At 43.0% G+C, this 25,030-nt stretch overlaps 1 protein-coding gene across 1 annotated transcript; it reads right to left on the reverse strand.

Moving 5' to 3' along the window:
• Positions 1 to 9,511: 9,511 nt before the first annotated feature.
• On the reverse strand, positions 9,512 to 20,870 carry IL4R (interleukin 4 receptor). The gene is made up of 9 exons (XM_010002581.1): positions 20,801 to 20,870; positions 16,988 to 17,129; positions 16,008 to 16,162; positions 14,810 to 14,964; positions 14,053 to 14,209; positions 13,214 to 13,313; positions 11,206 to 12,224; positions 10,609 to 10,719; positions 9,512 to 10,470 (listed from the first exon to the last, which is right to left on the reverse strand). The coding sequence occupies exons 1-9, from the start codon at positions 20,868 to 20,870 to the stop codon at positions 9,512 to 9,514; spliced, it is 2,868 nt and encodes a 955-aa protein (XP_010000883.1).
• Positions 20,871 to 25,030: the final 4,160 nt, after the last annotated feature.

Below are 25,030 nucleotides of genomic sequence, written 5' to 3' on the forward strand. Positions count from 1 at the left end.
AAAAACAAACAACCCCATTTTCCCTCAGTTATGTAGAAACCCAAGCTTTCTTGTCAAAAAAAAAAAAAAAAAAAAAAAATTATGAATGTGCACTGCCATCACAAAAAGTAACAGGGAGACAGAAGGATTCTCTAGCTGTCCAGTAGAGGCCAACAACAATGACAGAAGGGGCACAAGGGACACTTCAGCTACAGGAAAGATTTACAGTGAAGTCACAGATGCGAAGCAGTAACAAACTGGCAGCAGGGAAAATTGGTGGAAACGTGGACGTTACCTTGCCACATCCTTTCAGCTGTCCATGTCAGCCCTCACACACTTCCACAGCTGGCCTGGCTAAATCATTACTGCAACTGCAGACCCTGGATGAGTGAGAGCTGGGGAGCAGGTCTGTCTCCTCAGTGCTGAGCAAGAGCAGAGCCTACCTGTGTGCCAGCAAGGGCTGTGCTGTGTTGGAATCCAGTGATACATGGTGCTGACGTCAGCTGTACCAGTATTACTGTGCAGACCAGAAGGATGTGGTGAGCAGAGCAGGCAATGAATTTGTATTGCTCTGCTCTCTTACGTGAGAAAGAGGTGGGAGAGCAGATAAAAACTCACAAGCCTCTGATCTAAAGGCCATAGTGGGGCTGGTGGAGTGGGGAGGAAACAGGGTCAAGGCTTTAAATGGTTAAGCCCAACTATACAGTGCAGTGTGTACCACATTGGAGACAGTTGAGTGCCCCCATGCTCTGCTCCCACCTGCCCTGGGACCAGGGCAGCAGCACAGACTTGGTGCAGCACAGCATAACCCAGCCGGGCAGCCCAGGGCAGCAGGTCCACAGCCAGGAGGGGCCACCCAGACCTCAGGGCTTCCTGGACAGCTATAAGGGAAATTTCAGACATGGGAGAGTCATGGCTGGTCAATCTGGTAGAAAACATTTTGTAGTAGTTAAAGAACAAAATAAATCCCATCCTTCATGTGGGCAGGGATGCAGCAATCACAGGCCATAGGAGGCATAAGTTGCCAGATGTTTAAGACAGAAGGTCCCAGCTCCCTATTCAGCAGTAGCTGCTGTCTCATGTACTAATAAGATATTTGAAAAGCAATCAGGAGCTTACTGCTTCCAGCATATATAACATCTATTTAAAAAAGAGACATCCAGACTGAAAAGGCTGCTGATCCCAGTCAGGAGCAGTAACACAGCCACGGGGAACTGCTAATAACAGTGCAAAAGAGAGCAGCTCTTATTTCTGTGCTGATATATAGGCAGGAACAAGGTGAGTGTCACTATGTCAGAGGATGTTTCCAGGAGATTGTAAGAGTTAACAATGTGGTAGAGGTTGTATTAAAGCAAGTAGGGTATTCTGGGCCATAAAGCAGGCTAGCAGGTCTAAAAAAAAAACAACAAACCTATTAGAAAAGCTAACAAAGGATTCAGTTAATATACAACAAAAGGTAACAATAAAGGATAATTACAGCCTAAGCAGTTATACAGAAAATGTTAGTGCAACAGTGATTTTTCATTTTTAATGAGTTGAGAAAAACAGGCATTTAGGTGCAATATGCTTAAATGTATAAAGCAGCTGGTCTTAAGAGTACCACCAGTATTCTTGTTTTAAAAAATAGCTCTGCTATATCAAATGTATATTATTGCATGTTAAAAGAATTGTGGATTGTGCCTGCCAGATGATCACTTTTTGGACTAATCACATCTGCTGCCCCTTTCCTCCTTCCTCTGCACAAATAATGGTTCTAGCACAGCTTGGAGGAGTCCTGTGTAACAGTGGGGCAAAAGCTGCACTACTGTCATCCTCACAAGAGAAAGATACCACTGCCTGCCTGGGAAATGCCTAGTTAGCTGCTCAGCCTCATTGACCTGTGCTGTCCCACACTGCACCCAGCAGTGACCACCTCCACAACCCTTTGGCAGCATCACCTGAGACAAGTCTTTTCTAGAAGCTTGGGCCTGACACCACAGCTGTGATCCACAAAGCATGCAGGGGAAGAGCTGGTCTCTCTTACAGAGATTCTGCTCCAAACACGATAAGGCTAAGCAAAGGAATCTTTCTCATGCCTGCTGTAACAGCACACAGCCAGCACACAGGCCAGCCAAGGCCAGCAGCAACCTGGCAAGCATGGCCAAGAGCCACCTGCCCTGGCCTGAATGGTCCAACACATCTGTTGTTCCCAGGGTGAGTCAAGGCCATGGAGGCATTTACTGCATAGAGACAAGGAAGGAGAGGTAGGACTGAAGGTAGGTAATGAGCCTGAGGAGAGGGAGACAGTGACAGTTGGAACTTCTTTTGCTAAGATTGTTAATTTTAATTTAAGAAAGCTTAACTTCCACTGACTGCCAGAATTCAGATGTACAGTTTCCCTTCTGTGATGTGCACTGCTGGTGAAGCATAAAGCCAAGAGAAGCATTAAGGACTTGCCAGAAGGCTGGAATAGCTCATCATGCATGGATGAGTCGAAACTTCATGGCTGATTATCTTCTGTCATCTAGCACTGTGCCTACAGGTGTGTGCATGCATGTGAAATCTCAAGAACAATTAACTTGTCCATGCAGAGCAACTGCTGAACATATAACCAGCTCTTCAGTCCTGGGGAGCCCAGCACAGCTTCATCTGTCAGATCTCCCTCAGTGACTGGGATGGACTGTATCACCCATATCCAGCCTGGGAAGTGCTGGATAGGACACATGCAGGATCTCTAGGAAATCCTGATACCTGTTGCCACCTGGAGCACAGGGGAGGCTTGGTAGATTCTGCTAAAGTTATTGATGACCCACAAACATTTTGCCACAGCTGGAAGAAGGGCAACACCTGTGTGTATCGATCAGCAAAAATAAATACACACAGGAAACAATAATCACAGCTGACAATTCCTTTCTCTAGAGGAGAGAATGAGTGACACTTGCAGTTACCAAGTTCATTATGGAGGAAAAAAACCCCACACAAACAGTACTACCTCTGTATTTTCTTACAGTCACAATGGAATTAAAAAATATCCTCAGCATTATCAAAGATACAGACCTGGTATAACTCTAAGGTCAAAGGCACCTTTGCTGGCTGATGACATTTAGGAGGAAGATAATAATACATTACAATAAGTAATGAGTAAAAAATGGCAGAACAGCTGAGACATGAGTAACAGTATTCTAGTGGAAGAGAAAGCAATAGAAGAAACCACCTCAAAGCTCAGGAAATGGGGTAAAATATGAATGAGCCAGGCAGAAAGCGGAGGTGTTAGTCAGCAAAGCAGCAGGGTGACAAACAACAAAGCTGTGAGCTGACAACAGGATGCTGTACAGAGGAAGGAGCACATTGCTTTCCATCTGGGGGATGCAGAGTGCCACCAGCAGAGACCCCAGCACCCTGCCCCCCTGCCTGCCTTGCCTTTGCCAGTTGTCTTTTTGTAGCCAGCAACATTGGGCTCGGCCTCTTGTTTCACCCAGTACATATGAAGTCTGAACCCATTCTGCCCGAAAGCTTTAGTAGGAGGACACCACTTTTGGCTCCTGCCAGAGGAAAAGGACTTACCTTCACAGAGCTGCATCTATGCATGTCTTGCTCACACAGAGGGGATTGCACAGAAGCTTGTATCTTCTCTAAGGAAATTACCAGACACGGGCTGGTAAACAGAAACAGGAATGACTGTGCCTGTGAACTCACCCTGCACAGCTGGAACAGAAACCTACAGCTCTGCTCAGGCTCAAACCCACCACTTTCATTTGCACCATGCAAAATATGCCCACAGGACCTCCCCAAGTGCTCACTACATTCTATACATTCAGCCCACAGGAAAGCATGCTCTCCCCAAGACAGCCTCCATACCACCCTCCTCTGAGAGCCTAGAGCCCCTTGCATAGCCCACAGGCAGGACTCTCCTTCCATGTTTGTCAGAGCCGTGCCCCACAGCTGGGTTCCTGCAGCTTCACAACCTAAGCATCAGCCTCTTCTCTGTTCAGCTGATGTGTCCCATCCTCTCCACCCTGAGCTATCACAGCCACCTTCAGACTGATCCCAGGTCACACCTTCTGTCATTGTGCTTCCAAAGCACACGAGGTCAGTGTGTCCACCACACACTCCCACAGGGCTCACCTGAGGCAGCAGTGCTGGCAAAATTCACACAGGTTGGTGGAAGAATGACCCATTTAGAGCCAACATCCACCAGCTTGTCCCAGATCTCTCCTCACAGGGTTACACCAAGACCAGAATTCTGCTGCTGGCGTTGCTAAGACAATGAAATTGTGTCACATCAGTGTATCTGCATCCAAATCAGCATTGGCAAAGATAGTGTTCAGAAAGAAGAGGCTGGAGGTTGTTCCTACAAAATGTAGGGGCCAGGGGATTCCACAGTGGTGTTGGTTGTGGTGTGAGGTTCTTGCTTGAACAAGGAAGCTGCCTGGATCCCCTGGTTGCTGTTCTGTGACCAGCTCTACACAGCCTAGTTTACACACTCCTTACCTTGCCACCTGGCCCATCCAGAAGTTGAAGTGGGATGTGCTAGGAGCAGCAAGAAGCTAAAAAAATGGCAGATAACATGTAAAATAGAGGCAAGATGGAATGCATTGGTTCTTCACACTGGGGAGCACAGCTAGTGGTTTTTAAGACAAGTCATAAGAACAGCAAGGGTGGCCTGATCAGAACGGGGGGAGAATCCCTGATGCTGCTTGATGACAATGTCCATTGCCAGGGTCCAGCACAGCTCAGAATGAGGCCATGGAATAGGTAGCACATGCTGAACCAACGGTCCCAATTCCGCCCTTGTGGCACTGGATGGCTCTGTTGCCCCCCTGATGTTGTGAAGAAGCAAACTCTGCTCCTGGAGCCTTGCAGCCAGGCAGTGGGGAGCACGCAGCAGCCACCCACCCTGTGAGCTCAGAGCCTCAGACGCACACGGTGGCCAGTGAATCACCCAGCACAAGCCCACCAGAGCCAGCTCCTTGAGCCCTCTGCTGCCTGCTCACCAAGGGCCCAGTACATGAACTTCAGGGCCAGCCATGGCCAGAGCAGACCTGGTTCTCACAGCAACTCTCTTGAGCATCAAGACAAGAACCAGGGGCTGGTCACAACCCTCAGTCAAGTGTGGAAATTCTACCCCCAGAAAGCAGTCCAGTGCTTTCTCACCCCATTACCATTCTTGCTGCTGTGTGGGTGGCTCACTGCAAATGAAACCAGCAGTGGCTGAGCTGGGGAGAAGCAGCCAACCTCAAACTCCTCAGCTTATGGCAAATTCCCCCAACAGCACCAAGTAGGAAAGTCCCAGTGATATGTTAGTGACAGAATCAGTAACCTTCAAACAGAGGACAAACACCACACTGCTGTGAACACCCTGCTTGCATGGAGCACAGACAGGACCACAGAAGCAGCTGATCAGCCACTGAACCCCAGGGCTCCTTAGGACACCTACCACACTCCATAGACTGAGGCAGGGCTAGTGCAGTCATCCCTCTACCCAAGGCAGGCTGAGGGGTGCAGGCTGGTAGTGTGCTGTAACAGTTGCCTCTCTGCATTCATAATACAGAATTTTAGGTCTCCTGCACAGATGTTCAGTTTTATAAAAGGTATTCCAGTTAAGAGCGAAAAAGAGAACAGCTGCTCCTCCCCCTGTGCAGCTAGATGTGCCACAGCAGTGAGCTCCTCTCTGTTCAGCCAGGGCTGCAGCCAGTTTTTCTCCTCTTCCATCTTGCAGTCTTGCTAGAGGGGTCAAAAGCAGCTTTATGGAAATATCCATGTTGAAGAAAGCCACAGAAGGGACAGGATAGGAGCAGGACAGCTCAAAGTAAAAACAGGCAAAGAACCTTTGGCCGGCACACAGTGGAGATGTAAAGTTCCTCTCAACGTTGCTTTCTCAGCTCATCAAAGGAATGGGAACACTCAGGACTTGGCAAACTGCTGGTGTTGCTGATGGCTGGGAAAACACACCAAGGTATGGCAATCTAGCAGGCTTAAACTTTGGCTTTTACCTTCGCTTTCGAGCAATCTGCTCTGAGAGATGATACTCCTGCAGCTGAAAACCACACCAGTTTTACTGTTCTCCTTGCTCTGATTGCCAGCAAGTTCATGCTGAACTGCTGCTTGGCTTCTGACCCTGTCACCACAGCTCGAGGGGCCCAGGGCTGGTTCCACAGCTGCAGTGTGGCTGCTTTGGCACAGCAGTGTGTGGAAAAAAAATCAACATCCTGGGTAATGTGTAATGATACATCACCACATGGGAGCCTGGGCAGACCTTATACTCAGCAATCTGCAGAGAGTGGAAAATGATCTGTGTGTGTGCACTGCACAGTTCCACTAAGAGTGAGTCAAAAACACCTATTCTTTGTGAAAGCAACTGTACACAAAATTACACACTTTGGAAGCATCTCTGTCAGAGCTAGAATACAAACTGCATAAATCCCTAAGAATTTTTCCACAGCAAAGACATGACTTGAAGAAAACAAAGTTTTCTCAAGTCTCTGTTCACTAAGGAATTTTGTCACATAATTCTGGAGTCAGAGATGGACGTTAAGGAGTGGGATTTTGGAAATCACAATTTCCTCATTTGGTTTTCTCACCCTTTGTTCCTTTCATCATGTCACTGCTAGAATGCAACACCTAAAATAAGTTTTCTTAGATAAAGTTTGTAGCTCATGATGGATAAGCACTTGGAATCCATGCATCCTGCCCAAACAATGCAAGATGCAGAGGTAAGTATGTAAAGAGCTGACCCTCACCTTAAATTAACTGGTCCCTGCCCCCCAAAACTGGACCCCATATCCATAAACTCCTGCACCCTCATCTTGTGTTTACTGTTAAGTTTTCCACAGGCAATGACAAACATTGAGGTTGACAGGAATTTGCCATCAGCTGTTCCATACAGGTGCATGCTTCCAAGGAGCTAACACTGTCCAGAAAGAGGAAAAAGAAAAAGAGGCAAGGCTGTGGCGTTCCCTGCAAAAGAGTAGCAGTCTATCAGAACTAGCTTCCCCTGAACTGGGGATACACCTGCTTTTCTCAGGAACCCATTTCACTCATGGTGAGTCAGGCTGCTAATATGTGGTAGGCAGCCAGGAGAGAAAGATCTGGAGGTGGAGTGACTGTGAGATAATAATAAACGGCATTATAACTAGGCTAAAACTTGGCCCAAGCTTCCACTTGCACTACAGTCTTACAAAACAAACTGAGAAATACTGAAAATACACTTATATGAGCCGTAATTCTGTGTCACAGTAGGAGCACTCCACTAGCTAAAAAAGACATGCTTGGAGGGTCCCAGCCTTCAGAGATGAAGTTCCTCTCTCGGGAGGGGAAGGTGCCTTTGCCAGCACAGGCTGGTCCCCAGGGGGTGCGGCTCGGGCCCCGGCAGCTTGCTGCAGGATGGGGCGCCAGCTCAGGCAGAACTCCCACATAATGTTGGGCCAGAAACCTGGCACCTGATGCCTGCCTGCATTTTACAGCCTGGCAATAGCTCTGGATGACAAAAGCAGAGGCAGTGGAGGATGGAACATGACCCAGATTCCCACCGCAGTCACGCACCATGCGGGCTGCAGCACGCAGGGTGAGCTGGCCAGTCCCAGCCAGCCCCCGTGCTTATCAACAGCTCTGGGTTATGAAAGGAATGGGGCTCCCCCTCTCCAAGAGCTACAGTTTGATTTCACCAGAGAAATACTGAAGGGGGAGAAGGGGAAGAATACTCAGGCACAAAAGGCGATCATATGGAACTAAGCAGAAAAGAGGGCACAGCTATCTAGGAGGAAAAGAAAAAAAAAGCTGAGGAAAGGCACAGTCAGGCTGGGGCTCAGCAGAGAAGTGCTGCAGCAGACAGCTTTCTGGCCTGAGCAGCAATCTCCTGGGTGCTCCAGCCAAGTGCAAGCCTTCCAGGAGGATTTCACAAAGAGCACAGGGGAGATTGCAGGAGCAGACGGGGAAGAAAGCACCACTAGTGTCCCTGCGCCTCACTGAACAGCCCTGTGCTACTTAGTCATCAGTGAGCAACCCATTCTGGGTAGCTGCAATAACTAGCTCTGGGTTTTTGCTTAAACTTGACTTTGCTTGGATTTAGGGAAGTGAGCCAAGCTTACTCAAGAGGCAGAGCATGGCCTCTGTGCATCTTCCTGTTACACCATTTCAGTGAGGGTTTGGTTGATGGGTCCCGGAAAGCCTCTTTGTCTCTCTGCCTCACAGAGTCTGTGCTGATGTTAACTACAGCAGCAACTGCCCTCATCCAAAGAAAGCACGTTTCTGAGAGGGTTAAACCTCACCTGAGTGAAAATAAAATTCAACCCAATATTTTCAGTAAAAACAAATAAATAACATGTTCATCAGCACTTTAGATATAAGCAGCAAGATCTTTCACTAACCACCAACATAATGAAAGTGAGCTATAAACCAGTGCCTATACCAATATCAACTATCACACCTAAACAGACACTTCACTGGGAGTCTCCTTCCAGGGCTTACATACCCTTTTTTACAGCTGCAAAACTGATGGACTGCTTGGCCAACCTGAACTTTGAAAAAAGATTTGCAGTACAAAAACCTTACTTGCAAAACACATTAAATCAGTTTCTGTGCTTAGCATTATGGTTTCCTTCCTTATGAACAGCAAGGCACATAGGTTTTTCCAAATAACGATAATACCCACATTTTAATACACATAAAGTTACTTAACAGTTCTTAACTATTTTGTACCACTGCCAGCATACTAGGGTGGAATTTACCATTCAAAATATATGATAATGCTGTAGGAAAGTTCAGAGTCATGAGTAAAACTTTTGGAACAATTACAGAATAATATATGCTGCCTTAAAGCTGCAGGAATAACTCCCATTCTGACTGGACAAGAAGCTGAAAAAAAACGGTCCATCACTTTAGGGAGTCTGGCAAAAACTGTATAAACTTTCTGGGAAAACTGCTTAGAAATGTCTGATTCCATTTCCAGCTGTAGGAGTACAAAATAACTCTGCTTGCTTCTACTGAATAAGAAACTAATCATCAATAATAGCATTGCTTAAGCCCAATTACAGTAATCTTTATTTCAGGTCTTGAGCAAGTATAGAACATATACCTCGTGCTGTGGGTGGCCACACAGGAACCCCTCCAATAAGTAACTTCTGGAAACTATCTCATATGGTCCCTTCCCTTTGACCTGCACCACGTCCACTTACAGGTGTGTCAGCACCTTCCACATCACCTTTGTGTGCTTCCCAGGCAACACACAGAGCCATGGCCAAAACCACAGGAGTTTACTAAGAAATCCAACTTTATGCAACTGCTGCTCACTTTTGGAGAACTATCATGGCCAGAGAAACATTAGCTCTGGCTTTGTCCCCTGGATAGAGCTATAGCTGCACTCATTAGGAGCTAACCTCACTACTGCCCAGGGGCCCCCACACACACCAACTGCCAGCCCTGCAGCAGACACAAGTATCACAACCCACTGAATCCAGCCCTCACTTGAGGCATGCCTGGAAGAACAAGCAAACATTTCCATTTCCCATACAGTTTATTTCCAAACACTGGCTTGGTTCAGTCTTGGCAAGCATGGCTAGGCTACCTTCATGTAGCAGTTGTCCTCCTGTGCAAGGGCTTGTACAAGTTTCATTTTTTTCTCATTCTTACTGTTGTTTTCCCTCAATAGCTCTACTGGTCCTTTTTCAACTGCAGGTGCCAGTCTGGAACCCTCATTGTGAATGGTGTAAGATTCAGAAGGACAGGAGTTATCCACAAAAAGTGGAGGTGGCAACTTGTCTGAGACCAGGAGCTCCAGGGGCTCTGCAGTTTTTCTTTCCAAGTTTAGCCCAGTGCTGTCCAGTGACTCTTCTGGTGAGTCACACTTCCTGCCTGCTACCTGCCTTATCACCTCTTCATTTGCCCCTGCATTTCCAAGTTTCTTCAAGTGGTTGTGTGTGTGACAGTGACAGTCAGTATTTAGTCTGTTGCTGCTGCTCTCTTGCATTTCTTTATCAGTATAGTTAAACCTGGTGGGTTTTGTTCCCTTTACAGTGTTTTCTACGCTATTAAAACCTTGACAGTTCAGCTCTAACAAATGCAGCAGCTGTTTGTCTCGGCTGGTATTTTCCTCTTTGCTATCACCAGACAGCCCATTAGAGTTGATGATCCAGAGATTGCCATCACTGCTCTGTGTGACATGCTCATTACAGACTGCACCTGGGACAGTGCTGCAGTCAAAACCCTGTACAATCAAACCTACGTGCTCATCTGTCCTCTGGTCAGGCTCACAGATTAGGGTCTCTGGAGGTGTTCCTCTCAGGCTGTTGTATAAAAGATGAATGACAGGTTCATATAGTGGCCTAGAGACACCCTTGCTGTCCTTGTCACAGTACGTGCCATTATATTCAACTGAATCATTAAAAGGTTGATAACCAGCTGTTTGAAGTCCAATGGGGAAATAAATGGTACTTGCTTTCTTTTGAACATTTTGATATGTTACTTGCTTATGTATTTCTTCCTCTGGTAGGAAAGCTAAAGCACTGTCATTTACATCCCTGGAGAAAGATGGAAAATCAGTATATTTTGAACAGGTTTTTTGAAAGTCAAGCTGATTGTAGGAAGACCCGTAGTTGGTATCATGTGTCTGATTGCTTGGGCGTCGATAAATTTCATCTCTGCAGCCAAGGTCTGGTGTCTCTGAAAACTCTGACAAAGGTGGTGAGGAGCACACATTTTTAGTACATGGAGTCAGGCTACTCTTAGCCACAGACTGAGAGATAAGGGTATCAAAGCTCTTATACGTAGAGCTACTTGATTCCTTGAATGCAGACACAAGAGTATCAAAGCTCTTGTAGGCAGAACCACAGGGCTCCACGGATGGAGAGATAAGGGTGTCACAGCTCTTGTAGGCAGAACTACATGGTTCCATGGATGGAGAGATGAGGGTGTCACAGCTCTTGTAGGCAGAACTACATGGTTCCATGGATGGAGAGATGAGGGTGTCACAGCTCTTGTAGGCAGAACTACATGGTTCCATGGATGGAGAGATGAGGGTGTCACAGCTCTTGTAGGCAGAACTACATGGTTCCATGGATGGAGAGATGAGGGTGTCACAGCTCTTGTAGGCAGAACTACATGGTTCCATGGATGGAGAGATGAGGGTGTCACAGCTCTTGTAGGCAGAACTACATGGTTCCATGGATGGAGAGATGAGGGTGTCACAGCTCTTGTAGGCAGAACTACATGGTTCCATGGATGGAGAGATGAGGGTGTCACAGCTCTTGTAGGCAGAACTACATGGTTCCATGGATGGAGAGATGAGGGTGTCACAGCTCTTGTAGGCAGAACTACATGGTTCCATGGATGGAGAGATGAGGGTGTCACAGCTCTTGTAGGCAGAACTACATGGTTCCATGGATGGAGAGATGAGGGTGTCACAGCTCTTGTAGGCAGAACTACATGGTTCCATGGATGGAGAGATGAGGGTGTCACAGCTCTTGTAGGCAGAACTACAGGGCTCCATGGATGGAGAGATGAGGGTTTCAAAACTCCTCTGTGCAAGGTTGCTTATTCTGTCCTTATTGGTCCCAAAGGATAATTTATTTGGACATTCCTGGATCAGGACACATGAGTCATGTTGACTTTCAGAACTGCATGAAAAAAGACTTTGATGAACTGTGTGTTGAAGATCTCTTGCATCCAGAGAAGCAGAATTTATGCTGGAGCTCCGATAGCCAGATTCAAAGGATTCTTCTGATTGTTCTGACTTCTTGCTGGCTGTACTGCAATTGTACCGATCCTGAGAGGCTTTGGTGAAAAGGGAGACTGTGAGAGTAGCATCACATGGCCACTGACTCTGGACAGTGCTTTCTTTTGTGTTTTGCTGTGATGGATTTTCTGACTCAAGTTTCTCAAAGTTTTTATTCTCACCTGGGATGATGTCTGAGTCTTTATTGTCTTGCATGTTGTGCTCATCTGCCAGGAGCTCAATAAACATGCGAGCTAGTGCATCGTTGTGTTCAGTGTGCTCTCTGAAAGGACTGGCACTGCTCTCACCAGGTTCAAAGACAGTGATCTGGCCACTAGTCTCTTCCTGGGTCTCAGCCTCAATGTCTGTTAAACATGGACAGATTTCTAGAGACTCTTCAACCACATTTGTCTCAGGGATTAAAAATGCACTGCTGACTTTTGGAAACTGCTCTCCAGACTCGCGCTGGCAACTGCAAGATTTCTCAACGTTTCTGACGTTACCTTTTCCCTTGAAGTTTTGGCTTGACAAACTCTGATCCAGACAGTTCTTGCAACTCCTGTTTTTGGAAGTCAGAAGGAAAGGACAGTTAATGTTTATGTAATAGGAAACTATTTTATGCTGTAAAGAATAGGGTTTTTTTCCTTCCTCTTACTTACATTTGGTTTTCCATATGACTCCGCTTTAACTCATGGAAAGGGAGCTTAATGTCGTCAATGTAGCACAAAACTGAAAACTAATAAAGATACAAATAAGACTTAGGACATATCCCCTGCACTAGCCAGACAAGAACATTTACTACTTGTTCTACTTCTGGTGACCAGGAAAAGGTATTTTTTTGAAACCTTTTAAATTACCTTGACATTTTTTACGACCAAATGGCTCTTTGCTGGATCTGGGATTTGATCCCACCATTCTTTCTTCACTCTGCAAGGGAAGAGTTGAAGTTGTTTGCTTTAACTGCATTTTGGTTTAATCAGGGTACACTCTCCTCTTCTGTTCTCTCCCTCCCAGCCATCTGTATTAAATTGCAGCAACAGGAAGTGCTTGCTCTGCACATCACCAAGTGCTGTTTTTCATTAAACTAGTGCAAAGATGTTTGTACATTTGGCGTGTGGCTGCTGTGCACAACCACAGTCACATGTTCTTCTAATCATGTTTTACATTATATGCAAATCAGATATGATCCCACTTTCACATTACCACTAAAAAAACCAAACAAAACAGATATTTAACCATAATCACTGGAACTCCAACAGACTGAGGCTCAAAACTGACAAACGACACAACTGCAGCCTGTTTTGGATGCTGTGTAACAAGCCCATTACAAAATTAATAGAGAATACTCAGTTATGTATTCAGAAAATGAGGAAATGCCACAGATTTGTGTATGTAAAACGTTTGCTCACAGACAGCAAGATGAAGGTGCTGAGAAAAAAAATGAAAACATTAGATTCCTCCACTACTAGACACTCATCTAATCGACAGCAATAGTGATATCTGTGCAAAATACCACTCTGTAAAACCTGTAAACAGCATGATACATACTTGGCAAAACAGAAGTAACAAATTACAGACACTGCCATGATCAGTATGCAGGATACAGGAACAGCCAGCTGCAGAATGTCTTCAGCTGTTACCTGGTAATCTGTTAAACAAACATACACATTTACATGTGGTATGTGCACATATATATAAATACTGACAATACCAAATTCACTGCTCTCCTTGTGCACCTTAAAAGAATGCTCCTTTGGAGGATGTAAAATAAAGCCTCCAGCAGACAGAAACCAGAACACACAGTGACCAGTGGTGAGGGTGGCTGGCACAGCTGAAAGGTCAGTGGAGACATGCAGCAGTTACTGCGAGCATTAGGAGCTGGGAGAGCCAGTGTGATGTGGGAGGCCATGTGTCAGCTCCCAGGGGCAAACCTGTCAACACAGCCACTAAATGGCATTATCATCTCCACCATAGTGCAGCTAAGCCTCTCGTCCTCTCTGATGCTCTTCAGAGATTTTTATAGCTAAAATGTTGCTTGATTTGCAGGCTAAGTATCTCTTGTTCATTTATACCTACTTGCTTCTGGTCAATTTTGTGCTTTAGTTTAAATCTCTCTTCTCCTTCCCTGGTTTTGACTTCATGAAATATTTTTAGAGAATAAACACATCCCCTTTCAGCCTTTTTTTTCACAAGGTTAAACAACCCCACTTCCTTGGTCTTCCTTAGTCTCTTTGGAAGCCTTTCTAGATGTATCCACAATACTTTCAAATGTACAGAGATGATGATTCCAGAATTCTCCTCTAGAAGGAGAGCACCATGGTAAGCAAGATATGGTTTGTAAAACTATACCACCCTTTTAGCAAGCTGCTATTTGTGACAACACTTACCACTGTGAAATTCAACTTCTTCACTCCATTCACTCCAGTAGGCTGGGTAGTTTGTGTAGTTACACCTCACGCTTGCAATGTAATCATAGCCTCTCCTCAAGGAGCTTGCAATAATTTCAATGCTTTTTGCCTGGTAATTGATTGCTTTTACAGAAACCTGAAAAGAAAGTGAGAATGTTCACTTGGATTTTTTTTTTTTAGGAGGTGAAGGGTTAGTGACAGCAATTAAGTAACAATAGTGTTACATGTTTCAGTGACCTTTGGCAGATGAGCAAATGAATGACTGTATACCTAATCTGCTGTGTGTGATACTGCACTTTGTTGCCACGAGCAGGTGATTTTTCTGACATACCACCATGGATGTTCCTTCCCCACCAGGAGAAGCCCAGCCCTGAAGTCTGGGATTGTTCAGGAGAGTGTGTGAAATGCCAAACACGCCACAGAGTCATGAACAGTCTTCAGCTTCCTGATATCCAAGGAACAAATGAAGTTCTGGAACAGGAACACTTCACTTTCAGTGTCTGCCCTGTCTACTGTGAGCAGCAGACTCTTCTGGTCTGGCAGTCAGAAGTTTCAATCCTTTAAAGCCCAACTAATCCTCCCTGGGACTATGCGACCTGTGACAAACGTGTAATCAGCAACATTGTGGGACTTGCCCTTGCTGGCCTATACACCATTATTCATTAAATACTTTCAAGACCTTTTAAGCCTGAAATCTCCACAGAGACAGAAAATTAAGAGACCAGCTGTCTCTTACCTCTGCTGGGTGCTGCTTCCTCCAGTATTTCACTTCATAGATGACTGGCTGTCCAGAGAGCATGGATGGGGAAGTGTAGCTCTCCTCCCAACTCAGATTGAAATTACCATTTTCAGCTTTCTCAATGGCAAGATTTTTGGGGGCCCTTGGCTTAACTGTATGTTAAAAAATACAATTAAGGGGAATGTGGCAATGGAAAAGCACTGATGGTGGGAAGCAGAGAAACATTCACCAGAATTGCACTGCAGGCAATGCACTTAGCCCTTTTCACTACACTGTACCACAAGGCTAGAGAGGCAAAAACAGAGCAACTACAAGGTATTCATTAACAAGAACTCAATCTTCATGCTGGCTGAGCAACCTGCAAGTTCAACCTTTTAGTGCACTGGATGCACCTTTCAGCCTGGAAAAATGGGAACAACCTGCACCCTGGGCCATGGGATAGGCCCACTGCTCCCAACAGCTTAACAGCCAGGCTGTCCTGGATACATGTCTCTTAGACTGATGGTAAGGCTCCTGTTTACTCTGCTGATAAGCAGCAGCAACAATCAAGTACTCTGAAAAGAAGCAGTTCATTGATGAAGATTAGTGCCTACCTAAGGTATGTGAATTATTTCTCTGAGCATTTGAGGTGACAAGTGTTATGAACGAGCACAGTTCTACACAAACTATGTGCCTATGGGGAGACATAAACTGTATATGTGCTTCTGTGGAAAGAGCAGTCATTAACTTTTTATCACTGGCTGTTATAATGCAGCAGCAATTACTGTAAGAATCTTTCATCAGGGGGATGACTTAACTAGCATGAAAAATCAGAGTATGGCAGAGACAGGAATGGAAGAAATTCCAGCAGGGATAGCCCAGTGTCCTTCCAGAAACTGGAAGGAGCACATTCCTCTTCATTCTTGAACTCTACAGCTACAAGTAAAATGCAGTGAAGACACATCTAAGCCCATGAACTGCTGTTGGTTGGCAGCAGAGAGGGTGCAGCTAAAGGAAAAAAACATTACTTATACTCTTTCCTTAAAAATCTACTCCAGAATCAGGTTTCTAAGCCACATGGATTTTGCACGTAAGTCAGCATGGCACTTTTCACCTATGATAAAGAAAAACTGTTCCAGTGACATTAACGAGGAGTTAGATAGGATTGCAAAGCCTGGAACCAAATGTCCTGGTGCCAAAGTGAACAGTTACTTACCTACCAGGGCTGGTCTAACACTGTAATTCCATATATCAGTCCCGTTGAACTGCAGAGCTAGAATATACACGAGGCCTGACACAAAATAATTTGGATGTATTGTGCAAGTGCACCTTAAACTGTCTTTTCCATTCTCAGGGACACACACATTCATTCTGAAAAACAGGCAAAAAAATTATGTGATGTTTAGAGTATGGCACACTATTTACTGAAACAATCAAGCCTTCCATTGTGTAGAGCTCATGAAATCTGAGGCAAGCAAGCTCAGTTCCTAGAAATGTTTAGTCCAAACAAATCCAAACCAAAACTGAGCTCCTCCAAACTCCCAGACAACCCACCCTCCCCAAACTTGACAGAAAAGCTAAGGATTGATCCCAAGAGGAAAAATTAACACCCTTCATCACACTTCAACTTTTGAAGGAGCAGGCTGACAGCTTGCTAGCATAGAAACAGGTTTACTGCAGTGTATGAGGTGAGGCTACGTGGATGTCTGTGCGGAGAAATCATATGGACAGGAAAAAAGAGAGTCCAGATGCATCTTCCTTTGTAGGAGATGATGACAGGCCCTGCTGCAGAACAGGGACAAGTCTGTGCTTGAGCACAGAGCTAAACTGTAGGCAGAGACAATTGCCTGGGCTCCAGGGGACAGTACCTTTCACACAGACTACAGGCTAGTAAATCAGGTAAGATGTCTCCTGAACGAGGTAAAATTTTGCATGAAATGAAGGTCATGTAAATTTATGAGAGCCCTACCACTCCTACAAGTAGGACTTCATCACTCCTCTGTGCTATGAGTGCAGAGAAGAGCAGACCACTGAACAGAACATGCTGTTAATTGCAGCAACCCACTTTCCTCCTGGCAAGAAGAATAATCTGGATTATGTTTTGTCCCAGACACCCATGGAGGGAATCAAAGGTGATGATGGCTATAGGATATACCAAGTTTCAGCAATGACAATGGAACATCTTACTAAACTTACGGTGGAGAAAGAAGTTCTTTTCTGTAGTGGAGCAGGAATTCTTTGGAGCAATTTGTTTGTGCAGGTACCTTCCAGTGACAAGTGAGCTCTTTGTCATAGTCAGTGAAGCAAGCAAATTCCTCTACACGTCCTGCAGCCATAACTAGGGAGAAGCAGCACACAATGCAAAGCAAGAGAATCAAAACAATAAGTTTGACTAAGCAGAAACATTAACTTATCCATCTAAACAGAGCTACCAACCCACTATAGATTAAGGCAAAATGTTGCTATTATCTCCACCTTGCTGGAGTCAACATCTACGGTCTTGGAAGGTCTGCAGTAGTAATACTGAAATAGAAGAGCACAAGTCCTCCAACACAGCCCTCCAAGCATAGAAAATCTGATTCTGACAGCTCTACCTAAAATACATAAACATTTATTTTAATACATCATCATCCCATGTGTTACCTACAAAAGATTCCAAAGCACAGATAGCAGTCATACCAAGATCACTGCTGGCAGGCATGTACTTTATCTACAGTGGTTCTCAGCTTCCCAAATGCATGCCCTCTGCTCCCCCAAGCAGTTCCCCACTGCATAGAACATACTCCTGTCACAGGCTTTCTTACAGCACACACCTTTTCTTAATTTCACTCAGTATTTCCTGTTTTGTCTTCTACTTTTCATTGTTACGATGGTGTTTGGAAACCTGGAGAGATTTAGTCACCTTGTTTCAGGCATTGAGAGAGTACAGAAAAGCCCAAAGTCTCTGCACTCCCAATGTTTTGTATTTACAGTCTCTTCCACTGGCAGTATTTAAGGAAAAAAAATAATAATCAAAAATCAGTCAAAATATCTTTGTTAGAACTGGAAAGGGAAATGGAATACACAACCTTGTGTATCCCTTCCAGGCTTATTTTGCATTATTTCAATGCACTCCACATGAGTGAAACCAGGAACAGAAAAGGAGGAGCTATGTGACAATAAGGTCATGCTGTCACTAGGACTAACAGTGTGGTACTGGAATGGGATCATTTCTAAATGAAGCCATCAGAAATAGCTAATACTCTTATCATCCCAGACAATTATTTTCCTTTTTTGATTACTAACTTCTCTGTTATTGGTAAATATTAATAATATCTCCCTTTTCTTGCATGAGTTGTACAGATCTGAATTCTTCTCTCCTGCTTTACACCTCAGTTCCCTGTAGAAATTTAGAATACCTTTTGTTTATAATTTTTTCACTTTCAAGAATGCTTGAATTAAATGAAGCTCTTCCTGCTGTATAAAGCTATGATGATTAACAGCTTTACATTATTTTGCCTTTCAGTATACTGAAATTGGTATTTTTCCAACAAATTCATATGGGATTCTGCTAGAAGGTTTCCTGCAGCAACTATATGCGTGCCATTACTTCATTTCAATATAGTACCTAAATAATTTTGTTTACCTGGCCCAGTACATTATCAGCTCTCCATTCTAGTAATTTACATTGCAAATTCAAGACTAATTTGCCAACAATTCATATCCTGCAATTCTTTGTCTTCAGCCAATGCTGCTTTGCAGGCTTATTCCTTCCAGTGGGTTTCTAACTTTCAGATTATTCCTCCCAAACACCCAATTCTGCTTTTCTGTAGTCCACTTGTTTTATTTATTCTGATATAACTTCTGCATACTCTGATACAGTACAGAATCTGCAAATATAACCAACATGATGGTCTTTTAGTGGACATGATACATGACATATAATGGAATCTACCAGACCTTCTGGTACTTCAATAAAAACCTGATACAAAGAAATACTTAATTCTTCCGTACTGTCAATTCATGGCCTTTCACTGTCATTAAAATCCACACATCACTTTCACTTGCTTTTCTAAAAGGCTTTCCACAAAAGGTGACTCCCAAGCAGTCCTGGATCTCTCAAGTAAGCTCAATGACTGCTGTGAGGCTCACTTACACACGAGGATGTCCAGGAACTATTTAAAAATTCTATAAAAATCACAACCTAAATTGTCTGACATAGTGACTGTTTATAAACCTAGAACTGACTGCAGTTCACAGTTTCATTAGTGTTCAAATATTTAGAAAATGTTTTGTTTTGTTACTAAGGCTAGACATTAATCTTATAGATAAGAACTATCGCTCTTGCATCCTTTCTGGATGCCAGCACCACAGTTAGTTCCCTTTTGCTCTGCACAGTCCCTGAATCTTCAAAAAAACCCAAACAACTAAAGTAAAACAAACCCAAGAATCATCAGAAGAGCAGCAAATTAGAGATTAAACTTTCACCGTTTATTTTAAAAGAACAATTATTTATTTTATCCGGTTTTTAACCACTTTATTTACTTATCCTGTTGCTGTGGTCTGTATTTGGTTGCCATTTCTATTTTTGTTGTTTCTTTTTTTTTTTCACTTCAAGTACTTTTAAAAGAGGTACTAACATTTTAAGCCCTTTAAAGATGAATGCCATTATTTTTCCATTTGTTTATGATTTCGCACTTTCAAGAATGCTTGAATTAAATGAAGCTCTTCCTGCTGTGTAAAGCTATGATGATTAACAGCTTTACTTTATCTTGCCTTCCAGTATACTCATGTCTTTCTAGAAGTCTAAATTACCTTCTGTATTGTTTTCCTGTGATCTTCTCCCTTTTCTGTCTCTGGTTCACCATATTTTTTTTAAAACCTCAGATATTTGAGAATTTACTTTTCAAACCACATGCAGTACAGAGTTTGTTTTCTGTTTGTGTAGTTAAAAAAATGAACTGAAATACTGGATTTCTTTTTTAATCCTCAACTGGAACACTATGCTGGAGGAACTCAAAACATGTAGTTAACTAGGGGAAAAACATATCTGTAAAATTAAACATTAATAAAGATAATTTACAAATTATGTCGGATCACCTAGATCAGATGATGCAGCCAATGCACTCTTGCAAACCTCGATCCTTCTCATTAATTCAAATTGTACTATTTCAAACTACATAAGAAAGTAGCTAATAAACTGTTTTCTTAAAAACAGGCTATTTTTCTTTTTAACTATTTTGGAGTTTTTTAAAAGGAAAAAACAAAAAAAACCTGTATGTCACTGTGGAACTACTTAAAAACTACAAAAAACAAAGTGTAAGATTCTTTTTCCACAGAAGAAAAATGCATTGTCAAAAAACCATGATTTTATAGATCTAACTTGTCTTTATAATCAAATATCATAACAGATACAAGGAAAAAAACCCCACATTTTCATATTCAGCTGCTGCCAGTTGAACTTCAGAAAATAACCATTAGCTAAAAAGCAGCATTAAGACTGAGTGCAGCTACATGCCTGCCAGACCAAAAGGACAGGATGGTGAAGGACACCCAGGCCAGCCCTCTGCCCTGCACAGGCACAAGTCAGAGCACACTACCTCTCACAGCATGTGCCTTCAGCACTTCTCCACGTCCCATCAAGTCATTTTCCAGCAGTAGTGATGGAAGAAGGAAAGGAGAGCCCAGAGCTGTGTGCTCTGGGGACTTGTACAGATGTGCCTGGGCTGTGGCTGAGCACCTTGTCTGCAGCAAGGTGTCCAGCAGAGAGCACATAATGGGGAAGCAGAGAGATTATTTTTCAAGCCTCAAGTTTCTTCTTGCTGCAAACTCCTGTTTTCTTGCCCATTTGGAAAAGTTCAATAAAAAGAAAAAAATCCAATAATTTATTCTAGTATACAGATATTTTTTACATTTGAAGTTAGTAATTTTGTATTAGTCAACTCATGGTAATAGTGTTGTCTACTAGTCATGGCAAAATGCTGTGGATGAAAACTTCAGTACAGTAATTGATAACATTGACAAACATACCTTCATTTGTTGTAAACGAGAAGAAAAGGACCCAGGCAGTACCCAGGGCAGCACCTGGGAGCTTTGCCATCACTGACTGTGGCCAGGTTCAGTAGGACACGCTGTGCCAAAATTCTGCCAACAGAAAACATTTTTATAAGCTTACACGGGTGCTTCACTTAGGGCAAAGCCACAGCTCTCCCTACTACCTAGGATTCAGATCCCCTGCAGTGCCTGATCCCCCTAAAGTTAGCTTATGGGACACCACAACTGTAAGAGAGTAAGGTTAGTACAAATGAGCTAGAAGACATTTCTGCAAGATTTTAGTTGCAGAGGATATTACCCTGAAACTGACAGTGGATCTCCTCTTTTCAGCTAGTAGGAAAGCAAAGCTGCTGGTACACAAGCTATTAAAGGGGTAGGCACTAGACCAAGACCACTGACAATCAACATATTATCCAAGCCCTACAGTGCCATTCAGATAATCGAATTGAAGAACGAGGTGTTTGATCTATTGACTAAAACAATTTTACCCAGGTCCTATCACCAGCACCCTAGATGATAATATCCTCTCAAAAAAGATTTTAGCAAAGACCTCTGAGCTCTGCTTCAACAGAATACAGATTTATTAAAACAGTAATTAGAAGTTGTAAAACACATACCTAATTACGATATAACCAGCACAACTTTGGAGAAGGAAAATTATACAGCTTTTATATATTAGAATTCTTCAAGCATAGCAAAGCTGTGCAAGTAAACAGAAAACAGATTAACTAGTTAATTTAAGACTTTCAAAAAACTTATTTCCCCACAATTCTTCTGCTGCTGAAACAGTGACTTAGTGGGAGATCATGTTCTGGATCAGATAAGGCAATCAGCTTTCACATCACTAGAAATGCATGCAATGCACTTAAAATTTTGGTCAATTTGTAGGTAAAGTCACGCTACCTGATGTGGAATAACCACTAAACTTTGTTCAGTTCCAAGAGCACCAGCACATTGCCTGTCAATGCACAACCGTTTTGTCCGTTCCTGTCATACTCTTGATATTTTCTTACTACCTGTGCACCTGCAACACTCAAGTGGCACAATGCTTTTGATTTCAAAACCTCCCGCTTCTCTCTGTGTGACTGAGTAATGAGGAGAGAGAACTTCTCAGTAGATCTCCTTTAGCAGGAAAATGGTTTTGGGCTTTCTGCTGAAGTTTTGTTAGATTCTGAAGTAGAGGAGACCACTGAAATCTGTTTATTGGTGGCTCTGCTCCAATTGCAGCAGCAGAACAACTTTTAGACTAACAGATTTTTGCAAAGGATCACCTTCTAAATTATTATCTTAGGAAAAATGTAATGATCTTTCGGAAATATGCATGTGAGCACTGTACACATGTCAAGGATGTGCAGCCTCCAAGGCAGGTTACCAGAGCCATATCTGCTCAAATGACTCCTCTCTAAAACAGGGAAGATTCTCAAGCACAGCTGCTGAGTATTTGTCAAATATTCAATTAGAATAAACAGAAGGTAAGCAACAGCCAGACTCTCTCAGTTCAGTAAGGGAAGGAAAATAATTTTTTTATCAAGATGACCACACCCTTTACTAATAAATATATCTACATAAATGAAACTATTCTAACATGTAGTTGTAGAATCTTAGTTTTTTTTCAATGTATTTAGAAGTACCAACACTTCACTTAGGATCAATCTCTTCTTTAGTATGTCAGATTCAGCTCCAAGGCAATTATCTCACAATTCAAGTCTCTGCACTTGTCAGAAAGGTCACATTTAACGATACTATATTCCTTGCATTCTCAGATGCATGATTGATCATGCTTTAAAAACAAGCTTCTAAAGATTAAGCATGGAAAAATTCAGTCTTAGAGGTTAAAGAAGAAGAAGGTTGTTCATGAAAATAGATTAGAATGGAAACTCATTTGTGGCCTTTGAGGCAGCTACTGCCCATCTAGTAACAAAAGACATACTTGAGAGATGAATTTCTCATAAATGCTCATGAAAACGATTACTCAAGACTTGAGCGTTTCACATTTTGGTAACAGACAAAACATGACTGAGCACAATAACAACTTTTTTGAAAAGAACACAAGTGCCTTTGTTGCTGCTCAGAAAAACAAACCAAAACAAAACCCCAAAAAGACCAAACTTCCCCAGTATATATAAAAAACCCTCCTTGTTTCCTCCTTTTCCTGGAATTCTCAAGAGGAAGTGTTCACTTTCCAGTTCACTGTTAAGTAATACTGTTGCATAACAGGAGTTCCAAGAAACTTTGAAAACTTTGGCAGAGAATCCTGCATCACACACGCCTGTCTCGATCAGCAGATGGCAGAGCAAAGACATCTCTCCCATAGGGGAAAAGATAAAAACATGCTGATGAAAATGGAGTTAACCCATAACTCTTAATGAAACCACAAACTTTTTTAAAAATTAAAAGTAATAGTATTGGACTGTTAGTCCAATGCAAAGGAGAAACTTTTAAAATGGCAATAGGTTTCCTATCTGGTAGCTCTTAAGTTTTTTCTTGATATCAGATAATGAAATACCAATCTTGAAAAAGCATGTAACATACACAAACAACAAAATCACAGCAAACCTAATAATTCCAATATATTTGAGGAAAGGCATAAAGGTATAAAATACGTATGTGACTTCTCCAAAACCATGAAGGAAATTTCTATTGAAGACAGAAGCAGGTCTACGTGATTATTGGCCCAAGTTATGTGCTTTTATCATTTACCACTTCTGTCTCTTAAAAAAAAAGGAAAGATTTAAAATATTTCATTTGCTTTCAAGAAAAACAATAACACATTTTGGTTTGGGCTTCTAAATAAATTAGGGTCACATTTAATCTACAGGCATCATTTGCAAACTGTTATGCTCACAGAGTAACTCAAGCCCCTTGACTGTACTTTCTACGTGAGACTGCTGGATTTACCTTTGCTGCAATTGTACAGGTAAAGGACCACCTCCTATTTTAAAACTGCCTCTTTTTATAATTACAGTACATATTGTATTATTCATTCTGGTTTAAATAATTAGCAGTAACTGCAGAATAAAATGAGATAAGCAGTATCTAGCAAAGCAAAAGTGCATCAACTGATTTTGTATCAGAATTTGAAAAGAAAGAAGTTAGGGAATAATTTCAATCTTTTTTTGTTGCTGCTTTTGATTGATTTTTTTTCTCCAATGCCTACACAAACCAGCAGGCCTACAGGAACATAAACCATAATTTCTGCTCTCTGACACACAGCATGACTGCCAGAGGTCCCAGGCAGGCGTAGGGTGAGAAGCGTGGGTGTTTGACAAAGGGGTTTTCACAGGAATTTGGAAGCTGAGGAGGGAGTCCAGAACACTTTGCCAAGATGAGCTTTACAGGAAAAGGCAGACTGGAAGATATTGAGAAGTTCCAATAATTAATGACAGGCTAAAAGATAAAACTGGACTGGGTGTTACCTGAGCTGACAGTGAAGCGTTTCTGTAAGCGTCTCTGCCTGCCAGGTCCTGCTCAGGGAGCTCACCTGAGCCCTGACTGCCAGAACCCAAACCCTGCCAGGTCCTTAGACCACAGGTTCTTCAGTGAGGAGGCTTTGCCCCGTTTTTTATCCTAAAGGGCATAACGTCCATGTTCCTGCTAATCTAGCACAGTATTTCCTGCATCATTGCATCATCACCAAAGAAGGAATTTAACTTCAGAATGGTCATATAAAAGAGCAAGTAATTCTTTTTCATTCTTTCAAAATGAGTAATTTTCATGTGTTCCTTGTTCCAAAACCTCCTTCATGTAGTTTGGGACACTCACCATTAGTGCCATTTCACACAACAACATGCAACACAGAAATTATTTCTGCATTTCTGGAGCAGGACAGGACACAACTGGATAAACCTCCCTGGATAAATGTGGCAAAAGCCTCTCAAAATGAGCATACGGATTATCTTTTAAAAACTTGAAACTGGTCACTTGTTATTTTCGACATGCTGAAGTTTCTGCATTCCAGCACATTTTCCTATTGAGACGGTAGAAGTGAGCAAAGGGCACAGCAACAGGTCATCTGGGTGTGGAAGGCAAAACTCATAAACTTGACCAACTGCAAATCACAGTCTGAGGGCACCAAGAGAACTTCAGATAGTTTCTGATTTAGAACCGACAGAAAGCACGGAAACGGCTGAACTCAGACATGCTGAAAAGAAAAGCCAAGACCACAGAAGGTGCCCGGGGGGCCGGAGCAGCTCCCGGCCCGCGACC

Source organism: Chaetura pelagica, unplaced genomic scaffold (assembly GCF_000747805.2).
Source record: "Chaetura pelagica isolate M959 unplaced genomic scaffold, ChaPel_1.0 scaffold438, whole genome shotgun sequence".
Taxonomy (NCBI): Eukaryota; Metazoa; Chordata; class Aves; order Apodiformes; family Apodidae; genus Chaetura; species Chaetura pelagica.

What these genes read in the sequence shown, in the direction of transcription:
- IL4R (XM_010002581.1), bottom strand. Translation starts at nt 20,870, where the DNA reads ATGGCAAAGCTCCCAGGTGCTGCCCTGGGTACTGCCTGGGTCCTTTTC. An exon ending in AAAGAACTTCTTTCTCCACC is followed by an intron (nt 16,163 to 16,987) that starts GTAAGTTTAGTA and finishes CCTGTTTTTCAG; the next exon opens with AATGAATGTGTGTGTCCCTG. An exon ending in AGAAGTTGAATTTCACAGTG is followed by an intron (nt 13,314 to 14,052) that starts GTAAGTGTTGTC and finishes TTTGTTTAACAG; the next exon opens with ATTACCAGGTAACAGCTGAA.